This window comes from Balaenoptera musculus, chromosome 15 (assembly GCF_009873245.2).
Source record: "Balaenoptera musculus isolate JJ_BM4_2016_0621 chromosome 15, mBalMus1.pri.v3, whole genome shotgun sequence".
NCBI lineage: Eukaryota > Metazoa > Chordata > Mammalia > Artiodactyla > Balaenopteridae > Balaenoptera > Balaenoptera musculus.
The window spans coordinates 79,293,269-79,316,353 of NC_045799.1; the positions used below are offsets into that span (position 1 = coordinate 79,293,269).

At 47.0% G+C, this 23,085-nt stretch overlaps 1 protein-coding gene across 1 annotated transcript; it reads right to left on the reverse strand.

The window, feature by feature from the left end:
• Positions 1-17,357: 17,357 nt before the first annotated feature.
• Positions 17,358-20,108, reverse strand: CCL24 (C-C motif chemokine ligand 24). The gene is made up of 3 exons (XM_036826142.1): positions 19,912-20,108; positions 19,554-19,671; positions 17,358-18,476 (listed from the first exon to the last, which is right to left on the reverse strand). The coding sequence occupies exons 1-3, from the start codon at positions 19,982-19,984 to the stop codon at positions 18,308-18,310; spliced, it is 360 nt and encodes a 119-aa protein (XP_036682037.1). The 5' UTR covers positions 19,985-20,108; the 3' UTR covers positions 17,358-18,307.
• Positions 20,109-23,085: the final 2,977 nt, after the last annotated feature.

The window sequence follows — 23,085 nt, forward strand, 5'->3', positions numbered from 1 at the left end:
ATTTAGGTTGTTTTCGTGTCCTGGCTATTGTAAATAGTGCTGCAATGAACATTGTGGTACATGACTCTTTTTGAATTATGGTTTTCTCAGGGTATATGCCCAGTAGTGGGATTGCTGGGTCTTATGGTAGTTCTATTTTTAGTTTTTTGAGGAACCTCCATACTGTTCTCCACAGTGGCTGTATCAATTTACATTCCCACCAACAGTGCAAAAGGGTTCCCTTTTCTCCACACCCTCTCCAGCTTCTATTGTTTGTAGATTTTTTGATAATGGCCATTCTGACCAGTGTGAGGCGGTTCTTGTGATATTGTGATTTATAATAATAAATAAATATTTAGTCTACATCTCCTGGCACACAGCTTCTAAAACCCTTGTAATTTTCTAAGCAATAAGAGGAATGGGAGCATCTTTTGATTTGGTATTGGGTCTTTTGTCCTCAGTTCTTGAAGTAGCTCCAGAGCAAAAAGGTGAAAGGAGTGTCGTTATTCACAAAAAGCCCCTTTCAACCACACCTGAGTTTATGTTAATGATGTGATTTTGGAAAACCCCCTAGATAACCAGAGGATGGGGGCTGGTTGCCAAGGGAACCAACCATGTGATTGATTACAGGGTTGGAACTGTCAGCCCCACTCTCCAATATCCAGGGAGGGAGAGAAGCTAGAGGTTGAATTAATCCCCAGTGGCCAATGACTTAATGAATTATGCCTACACAATAAAGTCTCCATAAAAATCCCCCAAGAACAGGGTTTGGAGAGTTTCTGGGTTGGTGAACGCGTAGAGGTGCTGGGAAGATGGCATGCCTGAAGATCTGTGCCCCTTCCCATAATTTACCTTATGTATCTCTTCCACTGGGCTGTTCCTGAGGTGTATCCTTTATAATAAAGTGGTAATCTAGTAAGTAAATCTAGTTTTCCTGAGTTCTGTGAGCCACTCCCGTAAATTATTAATCCCAAGGAGGGGGTCATGGGAAGCTCTCTGATCTGTAGTTGGTCTGTAAGAAGCACAGGTGTTTCCAAACTCAGATTCGGCTGCTCGTCACTCAAGAATCCAATACTGAGAGACAAGTGTTGGGTAAAAGGAAAGATAGCTTTATTGAGGAAGCTGGCAATCCTGGGGAGAAGGAGGACTCATGTCCCAAAGAACCACCTCCCGGCTCCCCAGGTTTTGCTCGGAGATTATATATGAAAAAGAGGAAGGGGCTATGTGCTGAGGAGGGGGTAATCTTCTATTTTCAGAGATGATTGTCCCTATCACACTGTTCCAAGTAGCTGTCATGTCTCACTTGTGTTTGGAACATTATCTGAGCCATAAATCTCTGGTCAGCTAGTCCTTCTGCTTCCAACATGTGTGGGGTCTATGTGCTTGTGGGCAGCATACAGTTAACTTCTTCCACCTGGTGGAGGTCTCAGTATCTGCAAAATAGCTCAAAGGATATGGCTCAGAATATTATCTTTAGACCTTGAGGAGGAACTAAAAGTCCTTGACTTTGTTTAATGGCTGAACTGTTATTATTTTGTCTTGCTTGACTCTTTTCCTTTCTTTCTGCATTTTTTCATTTCTCTGATTAAATTTATTCTTTGGCACTCAGGGAAGGCCTAGAAGGCTAAAGTTTTTCTACAAATGAGAGGCTGGCGGAGGATAGGGGTGGGGTGGGTCTGTCCCGGGAAGGACCCATAGGGTCCTGCTCAGTTACAAGGTGGCAACCTGGGCTTTCGATGGGCATCTGAAGTGGGGGCAATCTTGTGGGACTGAGCCCTTAGCCTGTGAGATCTGACACTATCTCTGTGTGGATAGTATCGGAATTGAGTTAAATTGTAGGATACTCAGCTGGTGTCTGAGAATTTCTGGGTGTGAGGAAAACCCTCCCACATCTGGTCAGAAGTGAAGTATTGAGAGTAGAGTGCTGTAGTGAGTAGACAGGAAACAGAGAGTATTTTCCCCTGTCAGCTCTAAATCCAATGACTGGTGTCCTTATAGGAAGGCCACGTGAAGAGGCAGAGGGACACACAGGGAAGAAGCCCACGTGAGGACAAAGGCAAAGTTTGGATTGATGCAGCTACAAGCCCAGGAACGCCCAGGATCTTCCAAAAGATGAGAAGAAGCAAGAAAGGATCCTTCCCTAGAGGCTTCAGAGGGAGTGTGGCCCTCCTGACACCTTGATTTTGGACTTCTAGCCTCCAGAAACACGAGAGAATAAATTTCTGTTGTTTTAAGCCACCCGGTTTGTGGTCATTTGTTTCAGAAGCCCTAAGAAATGAACACAACCTATTATCTGTAAAAGGACGAGAGTTCAGAATATATAAGGAACACTAAAAATCAACAAGAAAAAGACGGACAACCCAATAGAAAAAAAGTGGCCAAAACTCAAACATTTTATGGAAGAGGAAACACCATTGATGAAGGGAAAGGGGCTTGATTGTATGAGTCATCAGAGAAATGCAAACTTAAACTGTAATGTGATATTACTTACACACCCACCAGAATGACTAAAATGAAAAAGATGGAAAATACTAAATGGCAATGAGAATATGGCACATAGGAAACTCACATACTGCTGGCGGGAGTGGAAAACTCTTGGCAGTAGTTACTAAAACTGAACATACATATATTCTACAATCTAGCAATTCTACTCCTAGGTGTATACCCATCAGAAGAGTGTACATACTTGTACCAAAAGACATTGTTTGTAATAGCCTCAAGCTGGAAACTACCTGAATATCTGTCAACATAGAATGGAAAATAAATTGTGGTTTATTGATGTAATACAATACTGTACAACAATGAGAATGAACTACAATTACACAAAACCATGTGGATGTATCTCATGACCTAATGCTGAGGAAAAGAAACCAGACGTGAAAGAGAAATATTGTAGGGTTCCATGTATATAAAGTACCAAATAAGCAAAACTAACCTATAATGATGGAAGTTAGAATAGGGTTACCCCTTGGGCATAGTGACTAGAAGAAAGGAAGGTCCAAGGGGGAGCTCTAGGGGGCTGGTACGCTCTGTTCCTTGATCTGGGTGCTAGTGGACCCTTTTATCCTTGTGAAAATTCATTGAGCTGTACCCTTAGGATTCATGTATTATATTTCAATAAATTAGTGAAGGGAAAGGAAATGATATTGCAAATAAAACAGATCACTATGCAATGAAGAAACTGTTTTATCAGAGTCATGACCTTCTCATTTCCCTTCCTTCCTCCTCCTTCTTTTGTATTCAGAATGTTCCTCATTTCAAAGAAAAGTGCTGGCTGGCTGTCACATCAGTCTGCATCTTGTTTGCACTGTTTCTGCTTTCTTCTTCCAAACCCTGACTCTCCCCGACCTGGCAGAGTCCATTCCAAGAGTCATGGCTCAACTGCAACTTCTAGACTCCTGCTTGTCCTCTAGAGTTTGCCTTTGCTGCCATAGTCCCTGGATCTGGGGCACCCCAGGAGTCCAAGTTAAGACCTCTTCTTAGCTTAAATAATTATATCTGCAAAAACCCCTATTTCCAGATAAGGTCACATTCTGAGGTTCTGAGTAGATGTGAATTTGGGGCAGGGGTATGATTCAACCTAGTACAGATGTATTGCAAAAATCTTCTGTGGGCCTGCAGATTGCTTTTTCACTCTCTTATTGGTGTCTTCTAATGAATATAAGTTCCAAATTTCAATGTAGTCCAATTTATCAACTTTCCCGCTTTATGGTTAGTAATTATGTATTTATGAGACATTTGGGTCCCTTCAGCCAAGGAGCATGTCTATAAGTGGACTTCTGCTGAAACCCCTCCTCCTTGGTACTTGTGTAACAGGCCCATCTGGCCAGGGCCTTGAGTATGTCCTTAATGCCAGCCCAAGACTGGTGGCCCTGGATCCCACTGTTCCTCCAAGTCCCTTTCCTATGGCTGAAGCCTCTGCCCCTACCTTCCAACCTGCTGGCTGGGCTCCCAGCACATACGTAGGGATTTCTCAGAGCCCCCATCCCATGTGGTTCCCAAGTTCTGAAATGTCATCTGCATTTCCACTGCTATGGACACTCTTTTAGAATCAGGCCTACTGTTCTGTTGTCATGGGCACTGGGCTTCAGCAGCCTCTCTGAAGGAAAGAGAGCTGCCTCTCTAGGCTCTCCTTTCTCAGCTGAGTTGCTTCTTCCTAGTTTCCCTCTTTATGGACTGAATTGTGTTCCCCTCAAATTCATATATTGAAGCCCTAACCCCCAATGTGACTACACTTGGAGATAGGGTCTTCAAAGAAGTAGTTAAGGTCAAGTGAGGTCATAAGGTTGGGGCCCTGATCCAATAGGACTAGTGTCCTTATAAGAAGTGGAGGAGACACCAGGGATGTGCGTGCACAGAAACAAGATGATATGAGGACACCGGGAGAAGACAGCTATCTACAAGTCAAGGAGAGAGGCCTCAGAGAAACCAATCCTGCTGACACCTTGGATTCCCAGCCTCTAGAACCGTGAGAAAATAAATGTCTATTGTTTAAGCTGCCCAGCCTGTGGTATTTTGTCACAGCAGCCCGAGCTGAGTGACATAGCCTCACGCTTCAGTGAAGGCTTCTCCCCTCCTCCTTGTTTCTAGGGTTGGGTTCTCCCAGAGGCAGATCCTGAGACAAGAATTTGAGTGCAAACATACTGGGGTGGAAATTTCAGGAAATGCCAGCCGGGGTGTGGGGAAGTGAGACAGAGATGGGAGGGCAGCTGATAAAGAAAGGACACTTTATCAAGCATGTTCCTTGTAGGCAACTGGGGCTCAGTCAGACCTCTGAATTACAACCAGAGTCCTTGCAGTTGAGGGCAAGGAAGTTGCAGCCTTCCCACCCATCGCCACTGGCTGGGGGCACTTGGGCCAGCCCTGCACATGGGCCAAGAGGGAGCCCTCAGGTGGAGCACCTCAGGTGTGTGCTGATGGAGGACAGAAGGAACAGTGAGAATGGGAGGGTGGGTGCTGAAGGATGTGGGTTGGGCACCCCCAGTATCTGCTACATGTGGACTCATGGGTAGGGACCAAATATCCTTCCACTGGGGGCAGAATGCCCCATTCTGTGTCTGCAAAGACTTCACCCCTCTGTACCTATGACCTATGTCACCAACTCACAGAAGCTTTCCTCCATCCTCCATTCCAAGCTGGACCGGGTAGCCCTCCCCTGGTTTCCAGAGAACACTGTGCTGCGTTGAATCACAGACACCATCGTCATCCCTTGCACACTCATTAACCTTTTTATCTGCCCTCCTTCCTGGCCAGTGAATTCTTTCCATTCGTTTCATCACTGACTCTTTCATTCAACAAATTTTTTGTGACCTCTGCACTATGCTAGATGCTGAGATCCAGAGGTGAACAAGGCAGACACCGTCCTTGCTGTCGGGGAGTGTATATTCTAGTGGAGGGGCTAGACTGAGCAGAAAACAATTACTCAATAGATTATTAATGCTACCTGGATGGAGAAGCCCAGGGAGCTTTAAGAGTGTAGACTAAGGGAATGTGAACCAGGCTAGGGAGTCAGAAACTCTTCCTTTAAAGAAAGTGGCCTTTGCAACTTAACCCTGAAGGACAGCATGCTGCTTATTCTCCAATTGCATGCACGCACACGTGTTTGCGAGCACGTGCACGCACACGCGTGCACCCACACACACTCTGCCCCTGCCATGCATGATTCTCTACCCTCCTCTGCCCTGCTCAGCGCTTGGGGTTGACCTCTGTGGACTGCATCTTCAAGCTTCCTGGCCCTCTGACTGCCTCCTGGGTCCTGCTCATCCCGCTCTCTCCCTGCCCGGCCATAGCCTTGGCAGTGACCTGTGTCTCTCCACGGATTGAATTGAATCATGCAGGACCCTGTTTATCAGCAGTGAACCCTTGGGGCTGACTACATGCCAGGTACTGTCCTACAGTGCTTCACCCAGTGAGCTCCTAACACAGCCCTATATGGCAGATTTGTTACTACGTATTCTCTTTTTACGGGCGAGGAAACTGCGGCACACCTGTAAGTGGTGACACCACGATGTGAATGCAGGTAGTCTGGCTCCAAAACTCGTGCTCTTCACCTCCAGGCTTAGGGGCGGATCTGGGTTTGGTGGAAACTAATGCTTATACAATTTGGTGGCCCTCTTTTTTTAAAAAAGACACAATGCTACCAAATGAGGTGCAGGGCTCTCGAAGGGACCATGCAAGTGAGGGGCCCGAGGTCAAAGCTGCAGAACCTCGTGGTGAATCCCCTCTGATTGCATTCTACTGCCTCCTGTACAGAGCATGGGTCGAGCATTTTCCTCTTTATCCTAAACACTATGGGGAGATATTAAGGAGTTTAAAGCAGGGGATAAGGTTAGAGGAGGGATTTATAAAGACTCCCCTGGCTGTTGTATGGAAGATGCACTAGAGAGGGACAAGGGGGGACGTGGAAGACCAGTAAGAAGCCTCCTTGTTTGTCTTCACAAGCCTTCAGCACAGAGTCTGGAACCCATTTATTGCACAAACGTTTGTTTAGTTCTTACCAGGGGCCCAGGCGCTGTCAAAGGCTCTGGAGGTGCATGGTGGACAAGACCCCAGCCCCGTCCTTACCAAAGCTGAGTAAATGGACGTGAACCCCCCACCTGCTGTCGCAGTGGGACCTCGATCAGGGAGGGGGAGAGGCCAGAAGGAGGCACAGTGTGTTAGGGGGGTTTCCCCAGGGCTGAGAAGCTCCCCCAGGAGGTAGGAAATGTCCTAGTTTGGATCTAATAGAAGCAGGATGGAATCAAGAGAAGAAAACATGTTTCCAGGAATTGGAAAAAGACAAACCTTTTTTGGTTTGTTACCAGTTACTCCATCTATCTTCATGGCAGTTCTGTGAGGGAGGTTTTCTTATCCTTCCTTTTCATCCAAAGAAACTGAGGTTCAGAGAGGGGAAGTGATTTGTTCAAGGTCACAGAGCCAGCAGGTGACAGAGCCAAGGTTCAAAGCCAGGTCTGTCTTATGCCTGTGCCTTGTGCCTCTGAGTGTCTTAGGGTCCTGTCCCCTGGGCCCTTACCCTGAGAAAGGGCCTTAAGGTTAACTTGCTTCAGGCTCTGTCCTGGAGCCAAATGACTCCGCAATTAAGCAGGACATCAAAGCAAAGGGCTAATAAGCACTGGATAGATAAGGTGCTGGTGCAGGTGTCAGGCTGCAAGGGCTGGCAAACTTTCAATGAGCCAATACAGAATGGAAAGTGCAATCAGTCCCAAGATTCACAACATAAACAACCATAAAAATGAACCGCTGGTTGCGTGGGATTCGTGCAGCTCTTCCCAATTCTGAGGCCCGAGAGAAGTTTCTCCAGGTGACTCTTGGAAAGCGGTCACTGGGTGATATCTCGATGGGGCCATACCCACAGCATCCTGACAGGAAGTGCTTTTTCCATAGGGCTTATCATTATTCTGAATTTAGAAAGCCAGGAGAAGAATGGTGAGATTTCCAGGGAAAGCCAGTCACAAGATATTTTTTCTCTAGAATCAGGAAATGTAGAGGCCAAAAAAAGCTTTCTTGGAAGTGGTTATTCCCCTTGGCAAAGTGGGAAGCAGCAGCATAGCACAGGGAGATCAGCTCGGTGCTTTGCAACGACCTAGAGGGGTGGGATAGGGAGGATGGGAGGGAGGCTCAAGAGGGAGGAGATATGGGGATACATGTATACATACGGCTGATTCACTTTGTTGTACAACAGAAACTAACACTGCATTGTGAAGCAATTATACACCAATAAAGATGTATTAAAAAAAAAAAAAAAAGAAGGGGCAGCAAGAGTAGAAACAGGATTGGTCAGGAGTCGAGGTGGGGAGGGTGTCTGGGGTCATTTCGCAGGGCCGTTTTCCTCCGAGTCTTGCCTGTGTCCTGGGTGGAATGCTGGGTTGAAAGACCCAGGCATACAGCTTTAGGAGAGCAAATGCTGCATATATTCTGAAGGGATTTCCTGGAAACTGATAAGCCTGTAATTCTGGGAATTTAGATTTAAATTTTTTCTTTGGCCGGCTCAGCTTGCAGGATCTTAATTCCCTGACCAGGGATTGAACCTGGGCCCCTGGCAGTGGAAGTGCAGAGTCCTAACCACTGGGTGGCCAAGGAATTCCCAGATAACTGCCTTTTAACAAGGCCTTGGAGAAACAAGCCTGTGGAATTCTTTGGAACAAATAGCTTTGCAAGAGTTGAGACTTAGATCTGCAATGGGTCCAGAAGTTCTGACAGCAAAACATCTTCCTCTGCCAAACAAGCCTCTTGCCAATAACCTCTCCCAGCACATCTGTTTCCAAGAAAGAAGTGGGAATGGGGAAGGAGAGAGAGGCTGCCTCTCCGAGGGAACCAATCACCGGGGGGACAGCTGTGCAGGGACTCGCATGGTCACATGGTTGTCCTCTCAATAGGTGCGTGGAGCCTTGCTGAACCCAGTAGGAAGACTGGCTGGTGGGAGAGAGGAGAAAACCCAGGGAGGAGGAGAAGAAAGAGAAGTGGGAGAGGAGGAGAAGGGAGGGGATGAAGCTCTGAAAAGTTCGAAGGCTTTAAGCAAGTAAAAGACTTTATGATGTGGATTTGGAAGAATTAACATTGTTAAAATGACCATACTACCCTTGGCAGTCTATAGATTCAGTGCAATCCCTATCAAAATACCAAGGGCGTTTTTCACAAAACTAGAACAAACCGTTTTAAAATTTGTATGGAAACACAAAAGACCCTGAATAGGCAAAACAATCTTGAGAAAGAACAGAGCTGGAGGAATCCCACTCCCTGACTTCAGACTATATTGAAACCGTGCAACTCAGATTGGGACTTGAACCCATGTGCCGGGACTTGAACCCAGCCAAAACCCAGATTGGGATTTGAACCCATGGTCTTTTAACTGAGATCACACACTTGGTCTCAGGACTTAATGAAGCTCAGGTTCTTGATGTCTCATTGCAGAAAGAATTCAGTGAGAGACAAAGTGATGGGTAAGAAGTGGATTTATTTAGAGAGAAACACACTCCGCAGACAGAGTGTGGACCACCTCAGAAGGTGAGAAAGGCACCAGGGTATGGGGTTGTCAGTTTTTATAGGGGTGGGTAATTTCATAGCCTAATGAGTGGGGGGAGTATTCCAGATATTTGGGGGAAGGGGTGGGGATTTCCAGGAATTGGGCCACCACCCACTTTTTGACCTTTTATGGTCGGCCTAGGAACTGTCATGGCACCTGTGGGTGTGTCATTTAGCTTGCTGATGTGTTACAATGAGGCTCAAGGTCTAGTGGAAGTCGACTCATCCGTCATCTTGAACCTATTTCGTTCTAATCAGTTTATGTTGTGTCCTCGGGCTATGTCATTCTTTTAAAGGTTGTGCCCTGCCCCCTTCCCTCCTGTTTCATTACTACAAAGTGACAGTAATCAAAACAGTATGGTTCTGGCATGAAAACAGACACATAAATCAACAGAACAGAACAGACAGCCCACATATTTATGGTTAATTAGTCTATGACAAAGGAGGCAAGAATATATAATGGAGAAAAGACAGCCTCTTCAATAAGTAGTGCTGGGAAAACTGGAGAGCTACATGTAAAAGAATAAAATTACAACATTCTCTAATACCATATACAAAAATAAGCTAAAAATGGGTTAAAGGCCTAAATGTAAGGCCAGAAACCATAAAACTCCTAGAAGACAACATAAACGGAACACTCTTTGACATCATAGCAATATTTTTCTGGATCTGTCTCCTAAAACAAAGGAAATAAAAGCAAAAATAAACAAATGGGACCTAATTAAACTTAAAAGCTTTTGCACAGCAAAGGAAACCATCAACAAATTGAAAAGCCAACTTATTGAATGGAAGAAAATATTTGCAAATGATATGACCTAAGGGGTTAATATCCAAAAATACATAAACAGTACAGTGCATACAATTCAACATCAAAAAAACAACCCAATTAAAAAATGGGCAGGGCTTCCCTGGTGGCGCAGTGGTTGAGAATCTGCCTGCCAATGCAGGGGACATGGGTTCGAGCCCTGGTCTGGGAGGATCCCACATGCCGCGGAGCTACTAGGCCTGTGAGCCACAACTACTGAGCCTGCGCGTCTGGAGCCTGTGCCCCGCAACAAGAGAGGCCGCAATAGTGAGAGGTCCGTGCACTGCGATGAAGAGTGGCCCCCGCTCACCGCAACTAGAGAGGGCCCTCACACAGAAACGAAGACCCAACACAGCCAAAAAATAAATAAATTAAAAAAAAAAAATCGGCCGACAAGCAGGCGCGGACTTTATTAAAAAAAAAAAAAAATGGGCAGAAGACTTGAACAGACATTTTTCCAAAGAAGACATACAGATGGCTAACAGGCACATGAAAAAATGTTCAACACTGTTAATCATCAGAGAAACACAAATTATAACCACAATGAGATATCGCCTCATATTTGTCAGAATGGCTATCATCAAAAAGAACACAAATAACAAATGTTGGTGAGGATGTGGAGAAAAGGGAACCCTTGTACACTGTTGGTAGGAATTTAAATTGGTGCAGCCACTGCAGAAAACGGTATGGAGGTCTCTCAAAAAACTAAAAATAGAACTACCATATAACCCAGCAATTCCACTCCTGGATATACAGCCGAAAAAAAAAGAAAACACTAATTTGAAAAGATACATGCACACCAATGTTCATGGCAGCACTATTTACAATAGCCAAGATATGGAAGCAACCTAAGTGTCCATCAACAGATGAATGGACAAAGAAGATGTGATACATATATATATATATATATACAATGGAATATATATATATATATATATATACACACACACACACACACACACACAATGGAATGGAATACTAAGCCATAAAAAGAATGAAATTTTGCCATTTACAACAACATGGAAGGACTTGGGGGTATTATATTAAGTGAAATAAGTCAGAGAAAGACAATTACTGTATGATATCACTTATATGTGGAATCTAAAAAATAAACTAGTGAATATAACAAAAGAGAAACAGACTCACAGAGTTAGAGAACAAACTAGTGGTTACCAGTGGGGAGAGGGACAGGGAAAGGTGCAATATAGGCATAGGGAATTAAGAGTACAAACTACTATCTGTAACAAAAATAAGCTGCAAAGATATATTGTACAACACAGGGAATATGGCCAATATTTTATAATAACTATAAATGGAGTATAACCTTTAAAACTTGTGAATTTCTGTATTGTACATCTGTAACTTATATAATATTGTACATCAACTATACTTCAATAAAAAATTAAAAATAAATTAAAAATAAAACAAACTAGTGAATATAACAAAAAAGAAACAGATTCACAGATATAGAGAACAAACTAGTAATTACTAGTGGGACGAGGGAAGGGGGGAGGGGAAATATAGGGGTAGGGGATTAAGGGGTACAAAGTACTACGTGTAAAATAAATAAGTTACAAAGACATACTGTACAAGACAGAGAATGTAGCTAACATTTTAAAATAACTATAAATGGAATATAACCTTTAAAAAGTGAATCACTATGTTGTACACTTGAAACTTATATAATATTGTACATAAACTATACCTCAATTAAAAAAAAAAGACTTTATGATGACCCCAACATTATTTTGCCGCTCCAGCTGCCACCTGGAAGGAGAGGTGGCTGAGACCAGACTCTGCTCATCAGCTGCCCCTGCCCCCAAGCAGGGGTCCTGAGTCACTTAACCCAGCTCAGCACTTCCCAACTGGCCCTCCTGTGCCAGATGAAGCCCAAGGTCCCTCTCTCCTCCCCGGTCCCTTGTCTGCCAGAGTGGTAGATAAAGTCTGTCAACCTGGCTGGCCGTGACAATCACCTGGACTACTTTTTTTTTAATTGAGATACAATTGACGTATAACGTATTCATTTTAGGTGTACGACACAATAATTTGATATATGTATACACTGTGAAATGATTGCCACAATAAGTTAACATCCATCACCACACAGAGTTACAAATTTTTTTTTCTTGTGAGCAGAACTTTTAAGATCTACTGTCTTAGCAACTTTCAAATATACAATACAGTATTGTTAACTACAGTCACCATGCTGTACGTTATATATCTCCAGGGCTTATTCATCTTATAACTGGAAATTTGTACCTTTGACCCCCTTCACCCATCTTGCCCAACCCCTAGCCCCTGCCTCTGGCAAGCACCGATCTGTTCTCCGTATCTATGAGTCTGGGATTTTTTGTTTTATTGTGTTTTAGATTCCACATATAAATGAGATCAGATGGCATTTGTCTTTCTCTGTCTATCTTATTTCGCTCAGCACAATGCCCTCAAGGTCCATCCATGTTGTCGCAAATGGCAAGATTCCATTCTTTTTTATGGCTGAGTAACATTCCACTGCGTGTATGTGTGTGTGTGTATTTTTTTCTTTATCCATTCATCCTCCAGTGGACACTTAGGCTGCTTCCATGTCTTGGCTGTTTTAAATAACGCTGCAATGAACGTTGGGGTGCAAATAGCTTTTCAAGTAAGTGTTTTCATTTCTTTCTGATAAACACCCAGAAGTAGAATTGCTGGATCGTATGGCAGTTCTGTTTTTACATTTTTGAGAAAGCTCCATACAGTTTTCCACAGTGGCTGCGCCAACTGGGGCAACTTCTTCAAGAATGCAGATTTCTGGGCCCCATCCCAGCAGAGTCATCACGTATGGGGAGGGCCCAGGAATCTGCATTTGAAGTCAGATTCTGATTCTAAAGCCCTGCTAGGGTTGAGAACTGCTGTTCTGTGGGTCTCCTTTGTTCCTCCTCCCACCCCTTGGACTCAAGGGCTCACCTGTGCTTGCTTCCTCTCCCACCCTTGGGTTATGATTGTACTTTTTGATATACCAGCCGTGGGCTATAGCAGAGCTTATTAACTCAGTTTCAGTGAGTCATAGGACAGGTTTTGTCCGGGCTGGAAGCACTGTCCCAAACACAGACCAACTCTGGCTTAACGTGGCCACAAACTAAGCCCGGTCCCTCCCTGACCACAGCAGCTTCCGGCACCCCTCCATCTCCAGAATATCTCAAGGTACCTTGAGAAAGACTGTGGGTGACTCAGTGCATTGTCATTGTGCTGGTGGTCCGCCCAGAACCAGGGCAGGAGGTGTCACCTCCCCACACACAGACTGGCCATCCACGTCCAAGGCTCGCATCCCAAAGCAAGATCGGGCCAAGGCAGGACAGGACTTCTGGTGGACAGTTCAGGTGCCCCGCGATCAGCACTCCAATCAGTGCCTCCTTTCTCCAGAGGCATTTAATGGCCACCAGAGAAATGAGACAGGAGGAAGCAGGGGGCACAGAGCCACTGGAGTGGCCATAGAAGTATTAGCAGGGTGCCCTGGCCACAGCAAGACCAGCTTCAGCTTCTCTGCCTCCTGCCTAAACTTAAGCCTGCCCACAGCCTTTACTATGGGCCAGGCATTCAGCTAAATGCTTCCCATGCATTAATTGCCTGTTTAATACTCACAGCCGACCCATGAAATAGGTACTTCCATTATGCTCATTTTACAGATGTGGAAACTGAGGCCCGAGAACTCAATTAGCCTCCTCCAGCACCACACAGCCAGAAACCGAGGAGGCTGGGATCAAATCCAGGTCCATCTGATTTCCTAGAACAAGTCATTTCTCCTTTATTTATTTATTTATTATTTGTCATCTAAACTAGTTGACTTGGTTTGTATTCTCCCAAATACAAACCCTGGGACAAGGGTTTGGGAGTATGTAGTTTATTCAGGAGAGGCAGACACAGGCGAGAAGGGCAGGCAGCCAGAAGTGTGTGTTGTCAAGCCAGTGACTGATTGGGAAACAGGGCAACGATTGGCAGAGAGCAGAGAACATGCTCCCTAGAGCTATTCCGACCAGGGAGTTAGGGACCTGGGATGGTGGTTAGACACCCACTTTAATTAGCCGTTGGTTGAGGGCTGCCCGGGGGCTGTTCATTTCCTGGCACTTCTGGCCTGACCCAGCAGAGCAGCCTTCGGGACGAAGCACAGAGACTCAGATCCTCCTGGCTGATGGAAGAAGTCAGCAGCATGATGAAAGATACAGTCCGAGGGAAAGGTGCACGGGCAATGCATCGACAGCTTCTGTACACTAGTTTTTATTACAAAAGGGATGAACGCACATAGCAAGAAGTTTAAACACCCCAGAAAAGTACTGATAAAGATGTATCTTCTCTCTCCCTGGCTCCCAGTCTGACTTGCCTAAGGCAACCACCTGTCACCTACAAATTGGCACTTGCCCTCTACCTCTACAAGGATCAAATTATGAGCTGCTGCAGCTGCTGACCATTGACACCCCCTGAAAGGAGTTCAGGGTGGAGATTAGGAATGAGGCGCTCTGTGCTCTGGGAAAAACTGGCAGAACATGTCTTTAGATAGTTAGATATTTTCAGGAGACGTTATGAGCCCAACTCTTGCATCTCCTCGTATCTAGAAAAGCACTAAAATCCTTCATGGTGATGTTTGCTCCTCGTGACTAGCAGTAACCTTCACGAGACTAGCGGAAATCTTTTGCGAAAAATATGTGCTTGATTGCATGTACTCCCCCTTCACCAGAATCACATAGATACCGACCTTCCCCCCTACCTCTTTGGAGCAGTTTCTCAGAGCTATCTGAAATGCTGTCTCCTGGACTATAGTCCTCATTTTGCCCCTCATTAAGTTTGTAAAACTTAACTCACAGCTCTCACATTGTGCGTTTTTTTCAGTCAACACAACTTTGATAGTTTGCATCCATCAAGTTGCTAAGCATACGTGGATCTTTTTTTTTTTTTTTGCATGAACAGGATCATACAGTGCATGTCCTTGTGCACCTCGGTTGTTTTCACTTAAAAATATATCTTTGCTGAGTCCCCTATGAATTGGAAATTAGGTTGTTGCTGGTTTTCTATAACCACAGATAGTGCTGCCTGCATCCTTGTACATGAACCTCTGTGCAAATGTGTAGGACACATTTCTGGAGGTGGAATTGCTGGGTCAATGGCATGTGTGTGTATGTATTTATTTATTTATTTTGGCTGCGTTGGGTCTTCGTTGCTGTGCATGGGCTTTTCTCTAGTTGTAGCGAGCGGGGGGCTACTCTTGAGGTGCGCAGGCTTCTCACTGCGGTGGCTTCTCTTGTTGCAGAGCGCGGGCTCTAGACCACAGGCTCAGTAGTTATGGTGCACGGGCTTAGTTGCTCCGTGGCATGTGGGATCTTCCTGGACCAGGGCTCGAACCCGTGTCCCCTGCATTGGCAGGCGGATTCTTAACCACTGCACCACCAGGGAACCCGGTATGTGTGTCTAGCATTTTAACATATGCTACCAGACGTTCCTCCAAAGAGGCTGGCCCAGGAGACACACCTGTCAGCAGAAGGACAGGGTTCCAGCTTTGCACACTCTTGGAGGCTGTCCCCTCCTCACCACTGCCTGCTTCAATCCTTCCATGGTCCTGGCTGCAACTGTACCAGATTTTACAGTTTCCCTGATGAAATAAACGAGAACCATCAGATGGGAATCAGCAAAGGTAGTTTATTTAGCGCTTGCCTAGCAAGGGAATCAGACGCATCACCTGTGTTTGGCAGAGACTCACAGGCCTCCAGGGAGTGGGAGAGCTTCAGAGAGGACCAGAGGGAAGGCGCAGGTATATCTTGAATGGAGGCTGTTGGCCCGGGAAGCTGGAGGCGGGATAACTAGAAGCAGACATCTTCTGTGATTGATTCGGGAGTATATTTGGCCTTCTCTGGTTGGTTCTGAGTTGGAGAAAGGGGACAATTAGGAAGCTGGCGGTCACTGACCAATCTCATGATTCTGGGTTGTTTGCCGCAGAGGCTGTGCGTCAGAGTTCTGTTGTCACCTACAGTCTGACCAATGTCTGTTTGTAGTTCCGTCTCTCACCTGAAGACAACCAGCTCTCTTCCATCCTTAGAAAAACACTCTTGGGGGAATTCCCTGGTGATCTAGGGGTCAGGACTCTGTGCTTCCACTTCTTGGGAACTGGTCAGGGGTGAGGGTGGGGAAATAAGATCCCTCATAGCTGCATGGCGCGGCCAAAAAAAAAAAAGAAAGGAAGCAAAGACTCTTTTTAAAAAGAAGAAGAAGAAACACTATTCTTTAGAGAGTGAAAGCTCAATCACGGTTCAGAGGTCAGCTCTGGGCCGAGGATTTCTGCAGGCTCTCTTCCCCCATCAGAATGTCCTCTCTTGTTATTTAACGCTACCCTTGATTCTGCTTTGTATCGAGTTAAAAGATCCTTAATAGTCTGCTGCCAGGCCTTTCCTGTGCTCTGCAGACTCTCTGTACCTGAAGGCTTGTTTTGAACCGTGGAAGGTTGCCCTGCTCCCACCTGCAGGAAGACCGACCCTCCCCGCAGCTGACAATGACTAATGGAGGGGGTGTAATTCTGAGGGGTGGGTCTCACACCACTGCCCAGTGGCTGGAGCCCTAATTCCCCTCTGCTTGATAACACACTCTTATTGGCAGCTTTCCCTCCCTTGTATTACCTCCTCATTTTCCTGGTGTTTTTTCCTGTACCTCCCAAATATAATATCTGAACCCAAATCTTTGTTTTCAGGGACTGCTTCTGGGGAAAACCCAAACAAAATCAAAAGGTTTCCTTATCCCCATTTTACAGATGAGGGAAACTGAGGCTCAGAGAGGTTAAGTAACATATTTCAAGGTCATGCAGCTTATCAATCAGGATTGGTATTAAACCCACACTGCTTTTATTTATTTATTTATTTATTTATTTGTTTATTTATTTATTTATGGCTGTGTTGGGCCTTCGTTTCTGTGCGAGGGCTTTCTCTAGTTGCGGCAAGCGGGGACCACTCTTCATCGCGGTGCGCGGGCCTCTCACTATCGCGGCCTCTCTTGTTGCGGAGCACAGGCTCCAGACGCGCAGGCTCAGTAGCTGTGGCTCATGGGCCTAGTTGCTCCGCGGCATGTGGGATCCTCCCAGACCAGGGCTCGAACCCGTGTCCCCTGCATTGGCAGGCAGATTCTCAACCACTGCTCCACCAGGGAAGCCCAAACCCACACTGCTTTTGATTTGTGAGTGTGGAGGTGTTATTTTTCTCACTAATCCTTTGAAGCCAGAGACCAACCACCTTTTATAATTTAGCAGTCTTTTGATGCCTAAACAGCTCCTTGTGCAATAATGTGTTCTGTTCAAATTTTTTTACAAATTTAATTGAATCCAGCTATGCATGTATGTTTTTCAGGGTTCATAACAGGACTCCCAAGGGCAGGCCAAGACCACTCCTGAGATACCCTGTGCTCAGGCTGTCTTCATTCCCTCCCAGCCTCGGATGGGCAACTCAGAGTGATTTCTGGGGCACGCAGTCCACTGTTGACACCCCAACCCTGCCGCCCAAGGGAGATGAGAACAGGTAAGACACAACCACCTTCGAAGGAGAAGTCACATTTTACTTAGATTGTTATTTGAGAACAGCAAGTGTGTCCATCTACACTCGACATACACATCACATAGTATAGAAAAAAAAAAAAAAGCTGGGATCCTCTCACCCCTCAGCTCCCACCCCATCCTCCCCTCACCAAAATGTGGGGAAAGACCAGTCTTAAAGGCAGAGAGGGTCTTTGTCCCCAAAGTAGCATGGAACACGCTGTGCCATGAAGCAAAACGTCTCCTTAAACCCATATCTTCACAAAGGAATTCAACTCCCCAGGCTGGCCCCTCATCCAGGTCCTCCAGGTCCATTTCATTACAAAAACTAATGAGTTCCTGAAAAACTTTATTAGTCGTATCCCACGAGAGGTGTGCAAGGAGGGCCAGGATCTGGCAGTGAACGCAGCAAAGAGCCCTATGCTTTTGTTGGGCTTTTATTCACCTGCGAGGCTGCAAGTGGGACAGGCCTGGAGCATCCCCACTGTAATGGAGAGCTATGGGTGTTGAGAGGTCACCCATCCCCAGACAGACAGACAGACAGCCCGTAGGCCCCACCGCAACACCAGAGGGCCCATAGAAGACGGCTGCAGGCTAAGGTACAAGCAGAGTCTGTCTGCAGGATAGGACTCATGCACTTGGGCTCTGATGAAACCCGGAAGTCAGAGAATTGCCAGCTCCAGCTCAGGATGAGGACAAAGGGCCGCCATTGCCCTCCTTCTGGGACCTTCTCCCCCAGCTCAAGAAAGTCAAGAGGCCCGGGATGCTTGGATTCCTCATTCAGCCCCCAGGAGCAGGCCTCCCCTGCCTTGGGTTTTTTAATAGACTAGACACATCCCCTGAGAATGATGCTAAGAAACAGGACCATAAACCCTTTGCCTACCACCAATGGCTCACCAGGCCCCAAGCAGCCTGTTAGGAGGCGAGACCCAGGCCCAAGCTCAGGGCTGAGGGCCGGGCAGGGGTTAGATGAAGGTGCTGTTGGCAGGGTGCCTCTGGACAGTGACTTTGGCACCCATCACTCTGGTCCTAGTGGAGGCTTTCGTCTGCTTGGCATCCAAGTTCTTCATGTACCTCTGGACCCACAGCAACTTGGGGTTGCCACAGAACCTCTGGCCCTTCCTGGTGGTGAAGCTGTGGGAAGAGTGACAGGGCACACGTGAGGTCTGGCAGGGGGTTTGGATCCCTTCACTTTCTGAGGAGGTCGTGTGGAAGCCCAGAGGACACGCTGCTGTCCCAGCCTCCTGGCAGGTTCCTGACACTATGTCTCCTCTCTGTGCGTCTGCATCCCTTTGTTTCAATAACCTCATGTTCATGTTCAGTCACCTCCTTGTCATATGGGGGAGGCCCAGCCCTGCCTTTAGATAACACTGGGTCTGAAGAGAGAGACACAATGTCTACCCACGGGGATGAGAGAAGATGCATTGAAAACCCCGAAGAAAAAAGGCCTCCAGTTCACACAGTGTGCAAGGAAGCGTGGCCGATAAGGATGCCAGAGCTGGGAGGGGGCAGTGGGATGCCCTTTTCCAGGCCAGCTCTGAGCGGTGGATGCCAGGCTGTGGAGCTGGGTCTGGAGCCAGTGGGGAAAATTATGGTTAATAATTAATTTTTTTTCTCAAAGATGCAGACAAAATTAAGATTCAAAGTTTTAATTAATTTCCATACTGATAAAAATAATTCCATGAATTCTGTAAACCATTGCATAAATGCTATAGTGTAAAAAAATTTAAACAGGTGTTAACAACTTTAAACAATTCACTACAAGTAAATGATTATGCATTATAAATACTACCTTCTGGGTTAAGAAAAGATCACATTTCTATGGCATGCCACTGTTTACACAGTGAGCTCACATTTGCTGTCTTGTAACTCTGAAGTTATTTGGAGTCCTAAGTGACCTTGAATAGGTCCCCTTTCTGAGCCTTAATTGCCTCCTGTAAAATGAGGATAATCAATCCTAGCTCATAGAATGGCTGAGAGGGTTCGATAAGGGAATGTTATATGCCCCCAATGGTGCCTCGTATATATCTGGTGCTCAATACATGATTATTGACTCTGAATCCTCTTCCTAATCTTATGGATGAGGAAGCTGAGGCTCAGAGAGGTGAGGTGACCTCCCCAGGATCACAGAGCAGGGCCCTCAGTGATCCTGAAGGCTCATGTCTCCCTGCCCCACTCCTGCCAGGTGGCCGAGGAGTAGTAGTTACTTACATCACTCCTGCCTTGGGGCAGACACTACTGTTGGACAGCTGGTAGTTTATCACTCGTCTCTCAGGAATCTTCTTGGAAATGAAGGATATGCAGCAGGAAGAGGGGATGATCATGGAGCCTAAAAGACAGGAGAGAGAAGAGCCAAGTTCTTTGCCAGCCTGCTCTAGACTCTGGGCTTCAACGTGGAGCCCGTCCCCTGCACTAAACACCTCCCGTCCAGCCACTGGGCTGCCCCCTTCTCAGCAGTCCCCTCCAGACCCAGGCTGCTCGGGCCTCCATCCTCTGCTGTGCCATTCCAGCCGTGCCCTTGGGACGGCTGTCCTGCGTGAGAGACCCAGGGTGGGGTCAGAGATCTTACCTGCAGGGACAATGCAGTAGGTGCACAGGGCCATGAGCAGAAGGCTGGTTGCCATGGTCATGGGGCCTGCCATGTCCTGGAGAGCAGAGGAGGCAGCTCAGAGCTCAAAGCTGGGGGCAGGAGGAGCGGGGCTGGGACAAGGGGCGTGGTTCCCTGCGGAGCACTCAGACTCAGCACTCAAACTACCCTCTGGCCTTTACCAGGGCAGCTAGGAGGAAACATGTGCTTATATAGCCTCCCCGGGGGAGCCTTCCCCTCCCCTCCTTCAAAGTCTTAGAAGCCTCTGAGATCTGCGAAAAGGAAGTTGTTGCTAGCTGAGTCAGGGGTTATCTTGTACTCTAAGAAAGGGCTGGGGGAGGAGGGCATTGCCCTGCCAGGGCAAAGTGTAAACGCATTGGATGCATAGTCAGAAGGCTGATGGAGATCCTGGCTCTGCTGCTTATTTCCTGTGGGACCCTGGGTAAGTCATTCACTCCGCTGAGCCTCAGTTTCTTCATCTGAAAATGAGTAAAGTTATCCTCTCTCCTTCCATTCATTCATTCATTCATTCATTCACCAACTCTTATTGGGCCTGGGCCATGTGCCAGGCTTCTAGTGCGGAGGCAGATGTGAGATCAAGTGTGCAGAATCAATAAGCCATAATACTCGGCTCAGTTGTCAGACAGAGTGGGACATGACACCCACCCCACCCCGCCCCCATTCCAGGCTCCCAGCCTGGGACCCCATGTTTAGAGACTCTTGTCACTGCTGCTTCCATTCCCAAACCCTTCACGTCCTCTCCATTTCACCTCTCATGGAAATACTTCCTTTTCTCCAGCCTCCCTGCTGTGGCCTCCCAGGAGCACACCTGTGTGGCAGCACAGTGGCCCACATCACCTGGCTGATGATGGCCAGCTGTGAGTCTACATCTCCCGCTTGACGACGAACACCTTGAGATCAATGTCTCATTTCCACGCCCACCAAGTCCCGTGCAGATCACCTGTCCCATGGCCAGTGTTTGTAGAATGAATATATAACGGACCGACTCCGAGTCACTCTCCTCTGGATCAGGGACTCCCATGTGGTCTCTGCCCAGCATGACTGGGGTCAGTGTGTACACAGGGGAGCCATGCAGCACGTCCTCTGATGGGGACAAGACTGAAGCTGGGGAGGCCAGCAGTGCCTGATCTCACAGTCCTTATTTATGGAGTGAAATACGCTGAGGACCCCACTCAGCTCCTCACTAGTTTTGCACATTCCCCTCCCCAGCCAGCAGGAACCACCCGCACCTGGCAGAGGATGGGGAGCATTCAATGAGAGCCCTTTACATATGCAAGGGTTTCTCACTGAGTCCATTTTAGGAAGCCGTTTCTAATCTTTGCTCCTCAACAATTCAGAGGGGATAGCCTGCTCTCTGTCTGGGTTTTATAACAGGGGGCGCTGGGAAGGGTGGCTGGAGATGGAAGAGACAGAGGCAGCACGCAGGAGAAGGGTGAGGACTGGGCTGAGCAGGGTGGGAAGCCTTCACGCACTGACCATATGTTGCGCACTGACCATATGTTGCGCATTGACCATAGGTTGCAATTCATTGGGATGGCAGAAGGTCATTGGGCGGGACGGTTTGGGGTGGGGTGCCTCGCCCCAATTAGTAAAGCTATTTAGGTGCTTTCCCAAGACGCTTTTTTTTTTTTTAAAGGCATTTCTTTTTAAGTTTATTTCTTTTATTTATTTATTTTTGGCTCCGTTGTATCTTCGTTGCTGCGCATTGGCTTTCTCTAGTTGCGGTGAGCGGGGGCTACTCTTTGTTGCGGTGCGCATGCTTCTCGTTGGGGTGGCTTCTCATGCTGCGGAGCACAGGCTCTAGAGCACAGGCTCAGTAGTTGTGGCGCACGGGCTTAGTTGCTCCGCGGCATGTGGGATCTTCCCGGACCAGGGCTCGAACCCGTGTCCCCTGCATTGGCAGGCGGATTCTTAACCACTGCGCCGCCAGGGAAGCCCCCCCCACAAGATGCTTTTTAAAAAAACACCCAGTCTCGCTGCTCTGTATAGGAAAGTAAGGCAGGGACTACCAACCCATTTTACAAAAGGAAAAACTGAAATCTACAAAAGGTGAGTAGACACCACCACAGAGCTACTTATGCCGACTCCCAAAATGGGAACTGCACGTTCCCGCTGGAAGGGGGGATTCCAACAGCCCGAGCAGTTATTCAAAGTAAGAGTGGGAGAAGTAGGAGGTTCCAGGAAAGAATAGAAAGGGATAGCTATTGTAAACTGTGCTGCAATGAACATTGGGGTGCATGCATCCTTTTGGACCATGTTTTTCTCCAGATATATGAACAGGAGCGGGATTGCAGGATCATATGGTAAGAGAGCTAACATTTAGATAGAGAAGGAGGAGGAGAAGGAGAAGGAGGGAGAGGGAGAGGGGGAGAGGGAAGGGGAAGGGGAGGAGGAGGAGAAAGAGAATGAGGGGCAGGAGGGCAAGACAGCAGATGCAGGCAAAGACTTGGGGAATGGAGGGGGAGAGGAGAGCGGAGAAGAAAGGGGGTGCTGTGAAACACCCAGACCCCCTCAGCTCCAGCTCAGACCCTGCCCCTCTCCCAGTCGTGCTTTGTCCGTCTGAGAAAGGGGGTGTTGGCCAGATCTGCGTTTCTCCAAATGTGGCAGTCACACCACCATGGGTGATACCAGAATGGGCATTTTTCATTTTAATTTAAGTATGCCTTGTTATGGCCTCCCTCTGTGATGAGGGGTTTTATATTTATAATAGTGATAGAAAAAATACGAGTTGACAAAAAAATTAAATAAAGCAAATCACAGAACAAATGGTATGCACATAAGACAAAAACAGTGACGATATATCTGATCAGATATCCAAGAATATCTGAAGTCTGGGAAGACTGGCCAAGGTCCCGTCTGAGGGGATGGCCAAGGTCCCCACCGTGAGCAGTGATGTAGCACAGAACTCAAAGCTGTGGGAAGCTGGACCAATCAATGGACAGTAGCCAAGGGGACAAGGGGCTTCCAAGACACAGCCTAATAAGAAACAATTGGAAGAAGTGAGCTGTTAGCTTGGACAAGAAATGCCTTCCATACCTGAAGACATGTCCCAACAAGGGAGAATGGGCCTTGATGGCCCTAAATGGTGCAAAAGTAGACCACAGACAAGGGTTGCGACCTTAGGGTGGGGTGGAT